The 18,214-nt window shown below is 43.2% G+C and overlaps 6 protein-coding genes across 6 annotated transcripts; 3 read left to right on the top strand and 3 right to left on the bottom strand.

Moving 5' to 3' along the window:
- Positions 1–3,710: 3,710 nt before the first annotated feature.
- On the bottom strand, positions 3,711–4,999 carry H6S33_005483 (uncharacterized protein; the record flags this gene model as incomplete). The annotated part of the gene is made up of 3 exons (XM_044836833.1): positions 3,711–4,630; positions 4,709–4,809; positions 4,887–4,999. 3 exons carry the CDS (start codon positions 4,997–4,999, stop codon positions 3,711–3,713), a joined length of 1,134 nt encoding a protein of 377 aa, XP_044698792.1.
- Positions 5,000–6,847: 1,848 nt separating this feature from the next.
- Positions 6,848–9,222, top strand: H6S33_005482 (uncharacterized protein; the record flags this gene model as incomplete). Its single annotated transcript, XM_044836832.1, has 7 exons — positions 6,848–7,017; positions 7,083–7,191; positions 7,243–7,804; positions 7,863–7,956; positions 8,031–8,661; positions 8,723–8,838; positions 8,895–9,222. The coding sequence occupies 7 exons, from the start codon at positions 6,848–6,850 to the stop codon at positions 9,220–9,222; spliced, it is 2,010 nt and encodes a 669-aa protein (XP_044698791.1).
- Positions 9,223–10,523: 1,301 nt separating this feature from the next.
- Positions 10,524–10,778, bottom strand: H6S33_005481 (uncharacterized protein; the record flags this gene model as incomplete). Its single annotated transcript, XM_044836831.1, has 1 exon — positions 10,524–10,778. One exon carries the CDS (start codon positions 10,776–10,778, stop codon positions 10,524–10,526), a length of 255 nt encoding a protein of 84 aa, XP_044698790.1.
- A 1,473-nt stretch (positions 10,779–12,251) lies between these two features.
- On the top strand, positions 12,252–13,474 carry H6S33_005480 (uncharacterized protein; the record flags this gene model as incomplete). Its single annotated transcript, XM_044836830.1, has 5 exons — positions 12,252–12,264; positions 12,337–12,580; positions 12,667–13,067; positions 13,141–13,277; positions 13,424–13,474. 5 exons carry the CDS (start codon positions 12,252–12,254, stop codon positions 13,472–13,474), a joined length of 846 nt encoding a protein of 281 aa, XP_044698789.1.
- Positions 13,475–14,238: 764 nt separating this feature from the next.
- Positions 14,239–15,649, bottom strand: H6S33_005479 (uncharacterized protein; the record flags this gene model as incomplete). The annotated part of the gene is made up of 3 exons (XM_044836829.1): positions 14,239–14,925; positions 15,007–15,281; positions 15,349–15,649. 3 exons carry the CDS (start codon positions 15,647–15,649, stop codon positions 14,239–14,241), a joined length of 1,263 nt encoding a protein of 420 aa, XP_044698788.1.
- A 363-nt stretch (positions 15,650–16,012) lies between these two features.
- Positions 16,013–17,782, top strand: H6S33_005478 (uncharacterized protein; the record flags this gene model as incomplete). The annotated part of the gene is made up of 7 exons (XM_044836828.1): positions 16,013–16,212; positions 16,274–16,436; positions 16,510–16,815; positions 16,872–16,961; positions 17,027–17,362; positions 17,426–17,615; positions 17,661–17,782. 7 exons carry the CDS (start codon positions 16,013–16,015, stop codon positions 17,780–17,782), a joined length of 1,407 nt encoding a protein of 468 aa, XP_044698787.1.
- Between the last annotated feature and the right edge of the window lie 432 nt (positions 17,783–18,214).

Below are 18,214 nucleotides of genomic sequence, written 5' to 3'. Positions count from 1 at the left end.
TTAGCTCCTTCGCCTGCCCACTTTGGACCGAATCTGTAACCTCGCAGTGGCATAAATATTTCCAGGCGAATAGCAGTAAAAAATCCAGGCTTGTAATTACACTATGCGTCTTGTAGGGTTCTGCGCGAGCTTTTTGAACCTAATTTATAGAAGTCGAAGATGCGCCAAACGTCCAGAACTAACCCTTCGGTTAATCCCGTTCATCAACTATCACTCGCCCTGATTGATTCACAGTTTAGGATATGTAGTAGTATTCTTATGGTCGTCGTAAGCATATTATCTTGTTTCTACTTAGGCTAATACTGCTTTCCAGTGTTTGGATCTCCGCATCAAACCTATCCATCACTCCCTCCAAAATAATTTGGTGCCTTAATCATAGAAAATCACTCGATGAGTCCGGCCTGCTGTTTGGGGACTGTTTTTTTTTAATTCATTAATTGCATGCAACCGTTTGGGGACTGTTGTTGTCATGTCATTAATTGAATGCCACTAGTTAGGCGATTTTATCCTGCGACAACATTTGCACTACAGCTATAACTTATACCTCGCTATAATAATTAACGTCAAGGTACAGATAATTCTCAATTCTTGTCTCTTATAGCAAAATTTCTCCCAATATCGCGTATAGCGAGGTGTAGATGTAGATATCACGGCAATTCTAATTCATACGAGTCCCTTTTCATTCATCTGAATATTAACGAGCAAGAGAGATAAGTATCTGCGGGTATAAAGTTATAAGAGATCTACAGACCTTAACAAAGATACGGATGATTTTACGTGATGTATCTAAGAACTCACTAGTAAGTACATCCATGTATACGTAGTCACAATATAGCTCCGCGATCGTATAGCTGCTCTCCAGCCGGAGGCGTTTAATTGCGAGGCAATTTTAGTACAAGGAATTAACCAAAGCCGCGGAGATTTCCGGGTATATATCGTAATAAATAAAAGAAGAGTTATTGTTATTGCTATAAGAAACTGGGATAAATATAAATGGGTTGATTAAATAAGTAAAAGAAAAAATTCCGGACCCCCGAATAGTGATGTCTTCATATATATATACTTATATTTCCCTTTTAATATTTATATCTGCTCTCACTATGGGATCGAATCAGTAATCTCCCTAACCATATATATGACCCACTACTGACCACTAGGCCGTGGCATCTTTAACTCGAGTAACATAATAACGTCCTAGCTAATTGAGCTCATAAATAGATCCACAGACTTGAGTAGTGCCTAACTATCAAGAGACGCGATTACATCCCCCAGTCGCGCCACCGTTACTGCATGATCAACCACCCTTACCCCGGAGAGCGTCAAGATTATCGAGGCATATGTATGGTTAAATTTATAAATCAAAATCAGAATTGATTTGTGCTATCACTGCTATGGCTCTGGATCACGAACATCTTTTGAGAGTAGTTAGCTCCACCCAATCTCTATCACAGACTTTATTTATAAGATAGTCTGCAGGGTATAAGCTTAATTCATACCATATTGCAATACGCCCGAAGATTTGGAGGTTTATAATTTAATATCTACGCTACACCAAAAGAAGTGTTATAATTATGTAATATGTCGGGATTGTATTATGTTGCTGGCGGGCTCTTCTCACCTGACGGTATGATAAAACAGTGTAACATCGAAGTAGAATAATTGTAGAGATTGAAAATTTTGGCCAATTTTGGGTTCGCAAATTCGATATAAATCTGTTTGATGCTAATCTTTCTTAGCTATGTTATTGTTCGAGTTACTCATGCACTTATCGTGGTTCGTTGTGCAAATTGACTTGATTTTGGCGGCACATAGTTTGCAATTGATCAGTACATGTAGCTGTATATACGTATACTACTGGTATTAGGAGAACCTACATGTAGCATGGTAAATTCTCGGTCCCTTCCGGGCCCGGGAAATTTCTTCATTCATCTCCCCTCTTCGTCAGCTGCATACAATTAATGAATTATCAATCGATCAATCCCCTCTTCCTCAACTAATAGTATTTGTCGAGTGACGCGCGGTGAAGGGGTTTTCACTGTTTAGGGCGGGTGCGATGCTATGAATGTGGCTTGATCTGGCCGCAACTTATAACAATCGTGAGAAGAGCAAAGCTAGCTCTAAAATCTTTTAGCATGCTAAATTAAATTATGCCACGTGATATCTAAAACGGACAAAATTAACAGGATGAGCGGCACCCAAAGCCCAATGTGGAGAATTGAACATCCCCCCAGCTATACTAGCTACGGGTACAATAGATACAAATCGCACTGTTCACTATGTATCTACACTGTTTGATCGTGCCAAATGCTATTTTTCTCCCACTGGTAGTAGTCACCTGCATACACGAATGAATTATCAATCAATCAATCACTGTAGTCACCAGCTATCACTCGGGTGTATTTCCAATCTAATCAGATCATGTTACCCTCCAGCAGCCAATTAATTAATGTTAGCGACACATCAATAAGAAATACTCTGGGGGTTTCGAATTAATAACGGGATCCCAAACGGAAGTTTTCGAAAACGGAGTTTGGATCCAAACACCAGTTATATGGCTTTACGTTCTGACATTGCGACAGCGAAGCGGAGCTGGAAAATTGGCTACCACCAAAATCTGTTTAGGCGCGAGCTAATTAAATTAAACTAGTCCTTAATTTTGATAACAGGCTGAACTAGCCAGCCAAAGGCTTTACTTGAGTTATGGTAGAATTAATCGTTATTTTCCGTGCCACGGCCTATTGAAATATATACATCTCACTGACATGACCAAACGAGTGCATAAGGTTTCTTTTTATTTTACTTGACGCTACAATCACGAATACCCGGCAATCATAAAGGCAAATGTTGTTACCAAAGTCTCAATGATAAATGCTTCTTGTGGCCAAGAAGGAATAGGAATAACAAATAGGATATGATCAATAACAGTACAAAGAAAAGGAAAAAAACAAGCAAAAACAATCAACGAAGGAAAAAGAAAGGAGACAAGGCATGCATGAGTATAAACTCCCGCTTTCAAAGTAAAAAAAAAGAAGAAAAAAGAAAGAAAACCCCTCCCACAAGGCAAGATTCATTAGTGACTATTGATAGTCTCATAAGACCTAAGCCCCCTTCCGCCTTCCCAGAAATGAAATATACATGTAGGTATGACTGGGTTGTAACAGGAAGATGAATGATTGAATATACACTGTTGATATAAATCGTTCAAAGTATGAAGCGAAGTGAAGAAAAAGTAAGGAATAGAAAGTAAACAGCACCAGTGCTACGAGATACTTGTAGCTACCTCCGTATGTATAATACGTGTGCAAGGCAGTACAAATCGATCCAAATAAAGAAGTTACAAAATAAAAATGAAAAGTAATCAACCCAACCAAAAGCGCCATGACCCAATGCACAAAATATGTTCCCAGAAAGAGCGAGTCAGAGAAGACAGGACAAGAGAGGTAACAAAGGAGGGCGGTAAAGGAAATGTGAAGGCGCTGAGGGTACAGCTTAAGTCTACGTGTATTTAAGGCGAGAACCTCGCAAGAAAAAGAATCCGAAGTAACTGTAAAGGGGAATATGGGCAGAGTAAATATATGTTAACTTCAAGAAAGAGAATCGGAAAGGGAAATCAAAACTGGTATCAATCACAAAAAAAATCCAAAAAGCCGCAAACCCCAAACCGTATACCAAACCCATCACAAAAGAGATTCAAGAGGACTGGAATTGAATCATGACACAGCCGAACAGTTGCATTCACTACAACCCCATCCTAACAGCCAGCCTACGATTGCCCAAACGATGCCGCTGCCAAAAAGATACGCCCATATACGTGTGAACATAATATCGTATGCTCCCTCTATATTCCTTATCTGGGTTTGCTCCAAAAAGTCGCTTAGTAAAGTCTCAAGGTCTGTATCTGTTACCAAATACGAGTTATGTCTTGAGAGAACGGCGGGCGAAGGTAAGCTCGACGAAATTCCAGATTTCGGCGGGGCAAGATCTAGGCCAATGGGGCGTTTTCTGAGTGTAGGGGGAGGCGTAGGAGGCAATTCAAATGTATGTGATTTCGATGCTGTAGAAACGGGAATCATAGGAGAGAGCGGGATTCCAAATGTATCTCCATCTTTGTCGATGATGATCCTACTATTTTTACGTGAATGTCTTAGTGAAACTAAAGGCACGGAAGATGAGGATCTATGAAAAGAAGTAGCGAGACGCGGGGTTCCGGGGCAGGATGTGTTAAAACCGATGGTGCTGCTTGTAGTTGTAGCCATAGATGGATTTGCGGATGGTGACATGCTGGATAATGTTGCCCCTCTCCCAAATTCTTCATCCTCCTCTTCATCCTTGATCTCTGCAGGGGGCTTCAAAGCTCCAAATTGTCGTAGTGGCCCAGCAGGTGAACCGACTGCAGCCTCAGCCTGTGCCTGTAAACCAGCAAGGAGCATTGATAACCTTTGAAAGGCAACGTCGTTTTGCCCGGCCTCCTCCTCCTCCTCCTGTTCGGCTGACTCTTGTATATCCTTCACGCTCTCCATAAACCCAAATTTCCTCGACAATGAATCCCGTGGTGATGTAAAAAGGAGGCTGTTTGGTGTGCTCTGCCATGTTGACGATAACGAATCTAAGGAGAAACGCTGCGAAGTCACTGATGACGCGGTTGTAGGCCGGCTGAAATAAGTCACTCCATCCTCCCTATCCAAATCATCATCGGCAATGGACGCACTCGATGAAGGTGGTAATGTATCTGGAGTAATCACGTCTTCGCGGATTATATGTTGATTCCCCAAAAGGTCTCCTTCGAATCTATCCAAGGCTAGCCGTGTACTGTATTTGCCCATAGCTTAATCAGCGGCTACTCCGGTAGCACACGATCAGGCGACAAAAAAAGGGGGAAACAATACCTGCTCAACAATGTAGCTAAATCCTCATCATCACCAATCCCATCTGCATTCAATCGTAGTAGCGACTTTAGCCCAGTCAAATTCTGCACTAATGATTCTCGCGACACCTCCATTTCTTGTATAAACATATGTCAAAAAGACAAAATTCGAGTAATAACTGAGAGTAATAATAAAGGAGCGACTGGTAGTAGTGTTATGTATAAAGTTGAATTTTAAAAGAGTGTGAAGGAAGTCAAGCTTGTTCTATATTTCTGCGCCCCACCAGCGCTGTCAAGAGAGGAGTTGGCGGGTCATGGTTCTCGCAAGGTAAGGAAGAAAGACAGGAGGTGTAACTGGAGGAGAGATGAGGTCCATGCGATCGATGCGCAATCCCTGTCAGGGTCCTCCCACCACCCACCCACCACTCACAGCCCACCCACCTGCAATGCAACATACAACTCAGGGAATTCTAGCCTCCTTTCTCCACCACTTCCTGGAATGGACCCAACCCCATACATACTCAACCCGAGACTCGCGCATATGACGTGAGCTGCGAGGAGGATCTGATCTGAATCTAGAACGGCAAAAAGAAAAGTCTAACTCGGCCGTTTTGCGGCTCATCTTCTCTACTTGTCGAATGTTTAAAAGGTAGACAAGATAAACAAACGGAAGACTGCAGTAAATATAAAGGTCTACTCTAGTTTGGAAAGTAGGACGCTCGTACTCTTCCGGCTTCAGTGATTGCAGGAAGGATTTGGCATCTTCATCGAAATTATATCAGCGGTATCGGGGTAATTGTGGGTGGTGGAGAGGAAAACGTGGACGAATGTTGTCGAGTGCCCGCCACGCTGGGGTGGACCAGTGGCTTTTGCAGGTGAAGCCTGAAACGCTTCTGCAAAACACCATACAGGAAGCGCCAATCCTTTGACATGGCTCCAGTTATTGTCATTATTTTTGGACATCACCGATATCACTATTCGGCAAAAATCAACTGCATATATAGACATATGTACCCGTATTCTAGTTGATAGTAGATCGACATAAAATGGAGTGTTTACTAGAGCCATCCACCGATGTTTGTAAGCATACCACGCGCATGTGCCTTTAGAGTAGAGCATCTACAGTATTGTAGGTTATGAAGCTGCTGTATGATTTTATGCTTCTTTGGATCGCCAGCTGACCCTGGAAGCGTCAACCCAGCTTCTTCGTTGCCGAGTACTTTACTCTACCACGTCTAAGAAGCATGTAGGTAAATGTCAAAGGGAACCCTGACCCACATGCGTTTATCTAGAATATTGCACCCGTGGATATCTGAAGGCTGTGATCACTCGCTTCACTGGATCGTGCCTAGCTAGGCCACGTGCGTCGGAAACCAGCACCCAGTAAATCTCCCCTGCGTACTATAACATCTGCTTTTAACATGTTGGACCGGAACTATCAGCCCTCCGAGACAAAGACACCGATTTGACCGGGCATCTCTTTCCTCAGGTGGCGATTCGTAGACTAGACAAGCGATATCGCGATAAGAGCGGCACTCTGTGCCTAACAGGCACCACGGTGATCCTGGCCCTATGATGCTTTCACGCATGACTCCCCGCACTCCGTCACACAGTGTATCATATCATTCCCAGACAGCCTTCTCGGCCTCTACCATATTCTATCTATTCCATCCCATTCTCCCCTCACTTCTCATCCCATACCTTCCCCTCACTCCATATATGTACGTAGGATAGAATAGGTACATGACCCAACCGCTCTGTTTATTACATCTAGCCAACCCGCTTCATTTCTTCACCGGCTCTCTGCATCTAGTTCTTTCTTTGTACACACATACCGTACTTTACCGGTAATCTTTCTGGTCTGTGAAATAACTCGCTTGTGCCTGCAGAGGACTTTGCCCTACCTGAACCATCTGTTTCCAGCATTACACAGCTCTTCGTTATCAGCAACATCAAAAGTAGACCCCCGGACGAAGCGCAAGGATGAAATACTCAACTTTCATATCGTCCATCGAGACTCCTTTCTATTACTCTCTTGCCAGCCACAAGATCGAATATGATAAACTTGACGACTCTCCACGGAGAGTGCTGGGTCAATATGTGCCTTGCAAAGCCGAGATGCAAATTCACGGAAATGCTCTGGTAGCCGACGAGTAAGAGTTTTAAATTTCTCTTTTTCTCGGTAAAAGATGCTGTACTTACGATAGTCCTGTGACAGGGTTGGTAAAGACTCGTGTAGAGCTGAAGGCATGATTAAGAACTTCAATACCATCGAGGAGTTTAAGAAAGTCAATAGACCAGAGCTCTTGCAGAAAGTCGCACGCACGGTAATCCACCCCATTCACATGTATATAAGTGATATGCTTATACCGATGAAGATTTGGGACGCCATAGATGACGGATCTATCTATTCAGCGCCCTCTTTATTGGCATCGTTCTTGATACTCTCATATGCGGATTTGAAGAAATATAAATTTCACCATCTTTTTGCATTCCCCGCATTCGTCTCTACCCCACAATGGTCCGTTAAAGGGCCTATCGATAGGTTTGACGCCCAACAGACCTCCACGCTAGTAGACGCAGTCAATGTCTGGAGATACAGCGCGGATTCTAGACAGCGGGGCTTCTTTCTAGTAAAGCGGGATGAGGGGGCATGGAAGATTGGTGCGCTGGGGGATTTTGAGAGAGGATTTTTTGGAGAAGATGTGGATGAAGAGGACCGTTTTGTTGCATTCGTGGATCCGTGCGTCTATGACGAGTATCCCGGATGGCCTTTACGAAACTTATTGATGCTTGTTCGCAAAAGGTGGGGATGGAAAAAAGTTAAAGTCCTCTGTTATAGGGATGTCCACAGAGAAAGATATGAGCCGAAGAGTTTTATCATGGACCTAGAACTTGAAAAGCCCGAAGTTGAAGGAGACCTTGCAAACATGAGCTTAGGTAAGTTATGATTTTATATGGAGAGAAATAATGGTTAGCTAAGGGCGCATTTCAATAGATGAGATGCCACCAGTTGTAGGTTGGGAGAAAGGTGACGATAATAAAATTCGACAAAAAGTTGCCTACCTATCAGCGTCCATGGATTCAAAAAAGTAAGATTTTCAGTTTCAGTTTGGCGAGTAATCTTGCGCAATTAAATGTGAGACATGCTAATCGCGTCCCATAGGCAAGCGGATATTAGTGTTGATCTCAACCTTAAACTCATGAAGTGGCGAATCGCACCAGATTTAAATCTTGACAATATTAAAAAGACAAAATGTCTTCTACTAGGTGCTGGTACGCTAGGTTCGTATGTTGCACGAGTTTTGCTTGGTTGGGGAGTTCATAAAATCACTTTCGTCGATTCGGGCACTGTCTCCTTCTCAAACCCAGTTCGGCAACCCCTGTTCACCTTTGAGGATTGTATTGGGGGAAAGACCAAAAAGGCCACCCAGGCCGCAGAAGCTCTCAAAGCTATATACCCAGGAGTGGATGCAGAAGGGTTCGATATGACCGTACCAATGGCAGCTCACCCATTTTCCGATGCTCAAGAAGAGAGCGTTAAAAAGGATTATGAAAAGCTCAAACAACTTTTCGAAGAACATGATGCGATCTTTCTATTGATGGATACTAGAGAGAGTAGGTGGCTGCCCACAGTTATGGGGAAAAGTATGGGAAAGATCGTGATGAACGCCGCTCTTGGATTTGACAGCTATGTTATTATGAGACATGGGGTCAAAATTGAAAAGATTGAAGGACAGGAGACTGGAGAGGAATTAGGTTGTTATTATTGCAATGATGTTGTAGCTCCAGGAGATGTAGCTAAACCCCCATTCCTCCAATATATATTAATGAACAAAACTGACCGATATTTTACAGAGTCTGACAGATAGGACCTTGGACCAACAATGTACTGTCACCAGACCTGGGCTTGCGCCAATTGCGAGTGCTCTCTTGGTAGAAACACTTGTCTCAATTCTTCAGCATGACCTCGGGTATGTATAGATATCACTACATGATCTGCTTAATACTCATCTGATAACCTTTTCAGAGCCGCTGCCTCAGCACCAGAAACATCAAAAGAAGACCGTGGTAGTCATCCTCTAGGTCTTATCCCGCACACAATCCGTGGTTTTCTGGCAAACTTCTCGAATATGATGATTAAGGGTCGCGCATACGACTGCTGCTCAGCATGCTCGGAGCCCATCATCAAAGCTTACAGGGAAAATGAGTGGGATTTTGTTAAGAGAGCTCTAAATGAGAAAGGATATGTCGAAGAGCTCAGTGGTCTTGCAGAGGTGCAGAGAAGGGCCACGGCTGTTGAGGAAGGTAGTGAGCTCGATTGGTCCGAGTCGGAAGAGGATGCGGCGGAAGCGTAGAAACTTCGCGGTTTGTAGTTAGATGGAGTTTGTAGCATGCACTTTTTCTCTTTCCATTTGGGTTTTTCTTAGTAAACCGCGAGCAGGTTGTTTCTGGGGCTCTTAATTTGAGTTGGTAACTCAGAGTGTTCACATTATATCTCATACCAATCATCATTTCTTATGCATTAGCTGACTTGAGGTCTATTATCCTCTTCAATTTACCTTTTGTACGTCCGGGGGATGAAGCAAGGAATTTCTAGAGGCTTTCGTGTGGACTTATACATACTCATTCACATGTACAACTATTCACTAACAGTGTTCGCGATTCGGGCACGTATAATTGATATCATCAGGAGTAAGGACCGCAGTTTTATCATTTTAGTGATATCACGTGGGTAGGCTATCAGGGAGGAGGATTTATACGTCAGATTTAGAGTAAAGATTTCGTGGGGTGGCCCCCTGGAGTACCTACTGAATTAGAACATGTCTCTGAGTGATTTCCGGTTCCGCTTGAGAGATAATGCGTTGATCACCTAATACTTAACGAAGCTTCTTAGGGATCGATTATGTTTGACCTGTAGGGTTTAAAAAATATAATTGAATGTAGATTACATATAATTAGCTAGGATGGGTACTGTCACCCAGGAAACGTTCGTGATGCCATCATCTATGAGCTATAACTTAAGGTAGTACAGTACATATAGTAAAATCTGCGTTCTTAGGTATGCTCGAGGCTACGAATCAAAAGATGCTTTTGCTCATGCATGCCGCACCCTGGTGCTCACTATATACACGTATTAGCTTCCATCCGTAACCCCAGAAAGAAAGGAAACCATGATCACCAGCCACTGTTGATCAATTGATTATGGTTTAATAGTGTTGAACTCTGTAGTGTTACATGATGGCCCATGTAACTGTTGCGAGGCTGTAGTTTAAGTTCATGTAGCTGCTCAGCTAGATACGGTCATGGTCACTTACGTAAAGTAGATGCAGATACAGTACATCTAGCACGTGCAAGAATTCATTGGGATATGGAGGATTCCGCGTAAATAGGCTTAAAGCAGGTTGCAGGCGGAGTCATGAGATATCACTCGAGACTACATACTAATTGTGGTAGAGTTAACAAAGTACAAAGAGGGTGCTCGGCTTCGTTCTCTAAATCTAACAAGCCATTTTCGTTGAGCTTCCTTCTTTCCGTCGGTATCTCAATCGCGACCAAGCTTGCTTCCGTAGAGCATTCTCTTTTTTGTGTTTGCTGTCCACTAGAACAATTGGGACCCAAATCTTGGGCAGGTCGCACCTAGCTATAGTGCGCATGCTTAAGCTTGTGTGAACACTCCGTACTCCGTCTTCATCTCCAATTTGATAACAAGCGGGTGAAGGAAGAGTTTAGCGTAGATCACAGGTAGGACGTCGCTATCACAGCGCCCGAATTGTCGCGTGACCACCAGTTCCTCTGCGGCAAAGTGTTTCTGCGCGAACAGTCGCCAGATATATAATTCCGTTGCTTTTACTGTAATCAGCGACGATACTCGCAATTCAATTCCTCTAGTCGATCTCGATACTGTTTTCATGCGTGTGTTTCGACCTATCCACCGAATATTAACAATCACTTAACTTACTACATATACGTATCTTTACCCTATTTAATACAGTTTCCCCGAGACACGGCCCATCCATATACATCTGTTGCTTTGAATCGCTCGATTCAACCTCCTAGAGGTATCATCAGAGAAGGCCAGTTTTTTTCTCCAACAAAATTTCCGTCCGTCTCTCTATGGAACAGCGGATTTGTCTTAGAGCCCTAAGACCAGGAACACAAAACAAGTGCCACAAATCCGTCCATGTTTCGTGGGAGCTGAATAACGGGAGGGTTGTTGTAACGCATGCAGAGTAATGTATAACAGGCAATCCTCTTAAATTTCGATTTTGCTAAAGATTTGAATTCTTTAGATGTTCGACGCACCTAGAGAATAAAGTATAATTTCAGATAATGATCACTACAGTTTTCTTCCAATCTCACCAACAGCTGGGCAGTCCAGAAGAAAAGCTCTAAAGCTTTCAGTTGATATTTACCAAAGGGATCTTCGTTGGCCGCTCGTTATTGTTCCCGGAGATTGAGAAAGAGATTACTGAAATTGTGTTGGATGATTATATTGGGGCGCTCACATTCGAATCAATCCAACGTCTTAAGTCCGAACGACAAAAGTGGAAGTGGTTCACAGCGAAGTTATGTCAAGGGATGGACGTCGTGGGGGCGAATATAATTAAGCTATCGTAGGGATTGGTTATACAATTGTCAGTTCAAATAGCTATAGCTAGCACTGTGGATCTTCTAAGGCATTTATAGCTGTACATTATATCTTCTATTATACTTCGTACCTGCATAAAGTTAGCGTTATAGTGTACGTGTTTACTTGAATAGACGTACGTGTTGACTCAAATAGACGTACGTATTTACTTCAATAGATAAATACCAATCTGTTACGGGTATTATAAGTCAATGCATAACATGATGGGTTGACCAATATATCAATCTCATATATATAAAGGTAGGAATTTCAGAGTATTTAGTCCCATGCTAAGATAACAATACAATTGATAATTGATGTTCAATCGTCATTGAAACCTGGTATGTATTTCACTACCGGCAAAATGATTATATGAATTATAAACCCAACATGACGTATAGTTACTTGTAGGTAGAATTTTCTCCGAATCCATTCTATAGCTATATATAGGGCTTGGTTATAAACAATGTGAAATCAGTACTTCCAGCTCCCGGCCCTTGAAAGATAGCCACCCATTGTGGCCATGGTCATTGAATGAAGGCCAATAGCTCACTTCTGGCAAGTGCTGCGTAGAATGGGGTTCAGGAATGTTTCTAAATACTCAATCCTTCTTCTTAATCTTCAATAGAGTTCCTCTTAATTATAAATTTTACCATCTTTCATTGCATTCGTCAAACTTACAACGCAGTCATCCTCGATTGTCATTTACATCTTTTTTTCACCGAGAAATCATTACATATCCAATCGTCTACTATAATGTATACTGAAAGTAAGTATTTCTAGAGTCGAGAGTAATTTATGATCGTGCTGAATTTAACCTGACAATCGATCCAATGACTAGATATAGACACTCCAATTTATTTGGTAAGAAGCTATAAGGATCTTGTTGATCAACCCGAACACCCCGATCTTACAGGTCCACCAACACCCGGCCGAATCTACTTTACCGGAAAGATCACCACGGTCTTGTCATTAGAACAAAAGATCCGCACCGGTTCCTCCAATCCATACTCACGCAGAAAAAACCAAAAATCTCGTCCTTGGCTTGTTCTAGAGGTGAAAAACGATGGTAGCTTTCTTGTTATGTAAGTTTCTTCTTTTTCCAACATTTGACATACCTACGTTTCTCGCCAGGCTTCAGCTAATGCGTAAGCTTCTACATCCTCTATAGATCATTAACCACCCGCAACAACCTTGTCTGGAAAGGCCTGAAAGAAAAAGATGCCCGTTCGTTCTTGCCACTAGGCACGACACCAGGGTATGAAGGACGTGATAATGTGGAACTTCTATCCAATGTCTATGGAATATTCAAAGGAACCTCCCTGATATTCCTTGAAGTAGAGAAAACTGTTTATCGAGATTCTTTGGGCCACTGTATCGGGGAAATAACAGCAGACGGTCTTGATCTGGTACTGAGAGAACGGGCGATGTACAGACTTCAGACTGCGATGGAAGAGGAGGCGAAAAGAGAGCGCGCTTTTGCTGAACGGGAGGAGCACAGATTGCGCATTTTCTTAGAACGGGAGGCGCAGAAATTACGCCTTACACAGGAAAGGGAGGCGCAGAGATTACGTATCACACGGGAACAGCGGGATTATGGATCACGCATTTTGCAGCGGGGAGACATCAATCAGATGTACCCTAGAAGCCCGAATATTCCGCCACGGCCATCGCATGCACGCAGCAGCTCAGAAAATTCTATCGCACATTGCAGAAACCATCATCACGGTGAAGAGAACTGGAGAGGGAGGGGGGAAGAAGGGTTTAAATGGGGCCAGTGAGGTTAGTAAGGTCAAGGTCGATATTCTTCGTTCAGGGCTGGTTGGTCATATTTATGTCAATAATTATGTGTCTCTAGTCATTGGTATACTACATCACAAGAATCCTATTTCTCAGCAGTAACGGCTTATGCATATCAATACATATAGTTCGTACTTCCTTCCCGAATTTCGTTTATAAGCAGGCCGTCATACACATGATTCGCAACATCTTCTGGCACCTGGGCTCGTGGAGAAACTTAGTAGTACATATTGTACCTATGTACAATCCTGTATAAAGGTTTTTATTATCAGTACTTTTATTTGTTTATCAAACAAATGTGTGGACATGAATATAAATGATTGGGCCAAAGCTTACATGATACATGTAGTTCTATATCAATATTAAGCTTGGCGCTGCTTTGGATAAAACATGTAATAATGGTCATTGGCAATGTCGATCGATTGATCCTGGTTACAAGCACCAATCGCGACAAAGTATGCATATGTGCTAAGCAATAAATGATTGATCCCGAATCAATAGTCTATAAGTCTTATATAACTACAAACGGTACAGATACCAGTTTCGGAATTATTCATCCAACGCCGCCCAACCTATATAACCGGGACTTTGTGGTACATGCGTCCCAGCAAAAGGCCAAGGCCGTCGCCGAACGGCATATGTTTCCTAGCTTTATAGTTTAGAATTACATCCAATCGGAGTATATAGCAGTTCCGTCAGTGTTGGTAGAGAGCTAGGTGAATACTAAAATAGGAATATGAGTAGGTTTTCCTTGGAGTATTCAGCTCTGATTGAGGAACTAAAAAAAAGGAAGATAATAAAAAAGAACAATCAACTTTTAGAGTACCTAGATTTAGATACAGAAGGAAATCGGATTTTTCTATAAAACCAGCGGCGCCGCCCAACAGAATGCTCCCAAAAGAAGCCCCGAATAAGAAAACTCCATCTTTAATAGCTACCCACATCATTCAATTTTCTGATGCAAATACTGCTTCTTCCCGCTCCCATAATCTCCGGCGCCTTGGCCATTTCCCCGGAGTTTGTACTTGTAAATCATTAATCCCTCCAGGCCTACAGGTCCTCTAGCATGGATCTTGTTTGTTGAAATCCCGACTTCTGTCCCAAACCCATAACGAAACCCATCCGCAAATCTTGTACTGGCATTCCAGAATACTCCAGCGGAATCAACAACATTCATGAACCTTTCCGCAACCTCCTCTGACTCGGTCAGGATACCATCAGTGTGTCCTGAGCTGTGAGTATTAATGTGAACGATGGCTTCCTCCAAAGATGAAACAACCTTCACCGCGATGGTCAAATCAAGAAATTCCGTATGGTAATCTTGTGGTGTGGCATCCTGGATAATAGCCTTCATTGCAGTCGGAAGACCGGAGGATTCTAGAGCTTTTCTTGAGGCCAGGTCACAGCGGAGAGAAACGCCGGCCTGGAGAAGAGCCGAGGCAATCTTCGGGAGTACAGTGTTAGAGATCGATTCATGGACAAGCAGTGTTTCTACGGCGTTGCAAGCTGCGGGATAATCTGTTTTTGAGTCCAATACAACTTTGACAGCCTTTTCTTCGTCGGCATCTTCGTGGATATAAACAGCACAGAGGCCGTCCGCATGTCCCATTACCGGGATTTTGGTGTTATTCTGGATGAACCGTACTAGTTCGTTGCTACCTCTGGGGATCACGAGATCGATGTACTGATCCTGGTCAAGAAGAGCACTTACATCCTCTCGGGTTTCGACTAATTGGATTGCACCTGGAGGAATTGAGGTGGTTCCAAGTGCAGAGGAAACTACTCGAGCAATGGCAGCGAAAGACTGCGTGCTTTCTTTCCCGCCCTTTAATATAGCCGCATTACCACTCTTTAATGCCAAAGCGGTGATGTTTGCGATGACTTCCGGTCTGGCTTCGAAGATGACAAGTAACACACCAATTGGGGACGTAACCCTATAAAGGTCGAGTCCATTGTCCAATTTAGTAGCTAAAGTAACCTTTCCAACTAATAATGGGATGTTTGTTAGGGTCCAAGTTACATAGTCTATTAAACCGGGTTGACTGGTCTTCACCTGGATCCTCCAAATCCCGTACATCCAGAATTCCCTGCAACATGTCCTCCCATTTCCCTGGCTTGCTCAAGTCCAATCTTTTAATCATACTCCTACTCAGTTTCCCGGCGACTGCTTGCTCCTCCGCCGCCGCCATATCCTTTCTGTTGGCTTCGATTATTTCATCCTTTGCGGCCTGGAGGTGCTCATAAACCGCCGTCAGTGCAGCATTACGCTCCGAACCAGCAACTGCCTTGAGGATGTACGAGGCTGAGGAGGCCGTACGGGCAATGCCCTCTGCAGTGGAGTTGGTGGATGCCATTTTTGGGGGGAGCTCAATTGTAAAGTGAGGATGGTCTGTTGAATTTGAAGGGAGGACGCAGGATCTTCTAGCAGATTTTATTTGTATAATTCATTTAGTAGGATCGACGCTGGAGGAGCCCCGCAGCTGCTAGTGCATGGGTTAGGGCTGCATGAGGGGCAGCTGAGTCACACTGCGACCGCGGGGTCGACCAACTATAGCAGCTTCTTGGCGGAGGCTGAGAACGTCTTGAGAACATCTACTAACCTTAAGCAAGCTGCCCCACGTTGGACCTTTGTCAAACCACTGAACCTCCGCATCGCACATCATCAACTGCCAACACTTTGACTTCTTTTCTAAATCGTTACCGAGTTATCTTCAAACATGGAGAAGCTTGTTGATGTCTTCCTCACATTCCCCTCATCTCAGAATCTCTCAGACCAGGAGCTCAATAAGCAGGCAGCTACTCTTATCAATACCTTAAACAAGACCCCTGCTGCTACACTTGCTTCAAATTCCAATGGAACAGATCTTTTGACCATTCTGAACCCTACCGCCAATAGTTTGGTCTATCTATATGTTTTGTATGTGCTTAAGGGTCTTTGGGACCATTCAGGAATATTGATGGACTAATTGTTGCTGTAGAATTGCCCGGCTAGATCTCGGGGGACGTAACGCTCTTGAGGCTACATGGAAGAATGCCGTTTTATTTCTAGAAAACTTTGATTCCAGACAAATTCGCAATGCTCCCGATATGTTTAGGAGGTTGTTTGAGGCCTTTTACGCTCATGCTGTGGATAGCCAAAAGGCAAGCTCTTTTGCTTTAAAACAAGTCCCATTTTTGTTTATTTGATATAAGTATTTATTGACGTAATTGTTAGCCGCTCATCGCTGTACGTCCCATCAAAAAGGCTATTATTCGCTATAATCCTAGTCGGTTCTCGTTCATGCACACTTCCTTCCTTCGCCTCTGCCTAATGACCAAATGTTACCGTGATGCCGCTGCTGTTCTCGATATCGACCTGGTAGAATTTCCATATGTCAAGAACAAACCTGGAGAAACCGAAAATATGTCCAACAGTAGAAAAGAAGTCACATACCAGGATTTGCTATGCTACTTCTTGTACGGTGGGATGATTTATATGGGTCTCAAAGAGTGGAGGAGAGCCGCTGATTTATTAACTTATGTTCGTTGAACCTCTTCAAAGTAGTTCGCGAATCATGGAACTAACACACTGTTTAGGTTGTAGCTTGCCCCGGTAATGCGTGTTCGTTAATACAAGTTGAAGCTTACAAGAAATATATCCTCGTAGGACTCTTACTCGACGGAAAGGTTTCTCATTCCCTCCCCCGATCCATTGTGATGTGCTTGTTATCGACAAAGCTAATATTCTTTAGCCACTGCCTATGCCCAAAGTTACCTCTGCAGCGGCAGTACGGGCCTACAAAGCGTTGACAAAACCTTATGATGCCTTCGCTCAAGCTTTCAAGTCTGGAAGTACGGAGATGTTTCGCACAGAAGCTGCTTTACTATCTGATGTCTTCAGACAAGATGGAAATACCGGGTTAGCAGTACAATGCATGGATGTCTTTAGACGAATGCAGATCGTCGCATTACGAGACACATATGTTACTTTGAGTATTGAGGAAATTTCCAAGAAGAACCTTGAAGTTGTAGGGAGAGGAGGAGACGCAGGGGGTAAAGAAGAAACGGAGGGTGTTGTTTTAGGGATGGTGAGTCTCTTTATTTACGATTCCTCATAAATAATAAAGCTAACCATCTCTCTCTTCTCCCAGATTGAACGCGATGAGATACGTGCCTCTCTCTCGCAATCAGAGCCTGACTACAAGTTGTCACAAACTACTGTCCATTTCCACAATAATCCTTTGTCCGAACTACGCAATCTTCGGGCCCTGGATAGTCAAATCAGCCGTACAATAAGCTTAACAAAACAAGTAAAAGCGATGGATAGAAAACTTGGATTGAGTAAGGAATATATCCAATGGACCAACCGGCTTGCTAAAATGGCAGGTGGCGGTTCCTCATTACTATCTATGGGCGATCCAGACGCGATGGACTTTGATTACGGTGGTGGTTGGGCGGATGATGAACCAGAAGAAACCATCATGCAGGATTTTGATGACGAAATTTAAGATACGGCACATCATAAGCTCTTTACTTCCCCTAAACTTTAACGACTTACTTTATTCTCTATGATTTGTTGGGCGCTTTTCTTTGGGGTTCAATCTGCAAGCAGCTTCGATATGCATACGATTCAAAGAGAATAAATTTCTGCCACTCTGGCACGCAAGGGGGTTACTTTTTATGTTTGATGAGTTGTATAATAGATTTTGTGGGTTAAAACCGTGTATTGGCTTGTTGTATGTAACATGCGTGGACGGCGAAGTCTTGGCACGTTGATACAAAGCTATTGTCTGTGTTGTCGATTTGAACCAGCCACCACCTTTCCTAAAAGCCTTTCAGCTTCCATGCTCGCTTCCTTCCTTCCCTTTTCTCCTCTCCTTCTACCTTCCTCCAGCTCATCAAATTTACTTCCTTCTCATCCTCCCTCCGCTTCATCCCCA

The sequence above is a fragment of the Morchella sextelata genome, assembly GCF_020137385.1.
Source record: "Morchella sextelata strain SCLS chromosome Unknown scls_2, whole genome shotgun sequence".
NCBI classification, from domain to species: Eukaryota; Fungi; Ascomycota; class Pezizomycetes; order Pezizales; family Morchellaceae; genus Morchella; species Morchella sextelata.
This window is presented reverse-complemented; position numbering and strand designations above follow the sequence as displayed.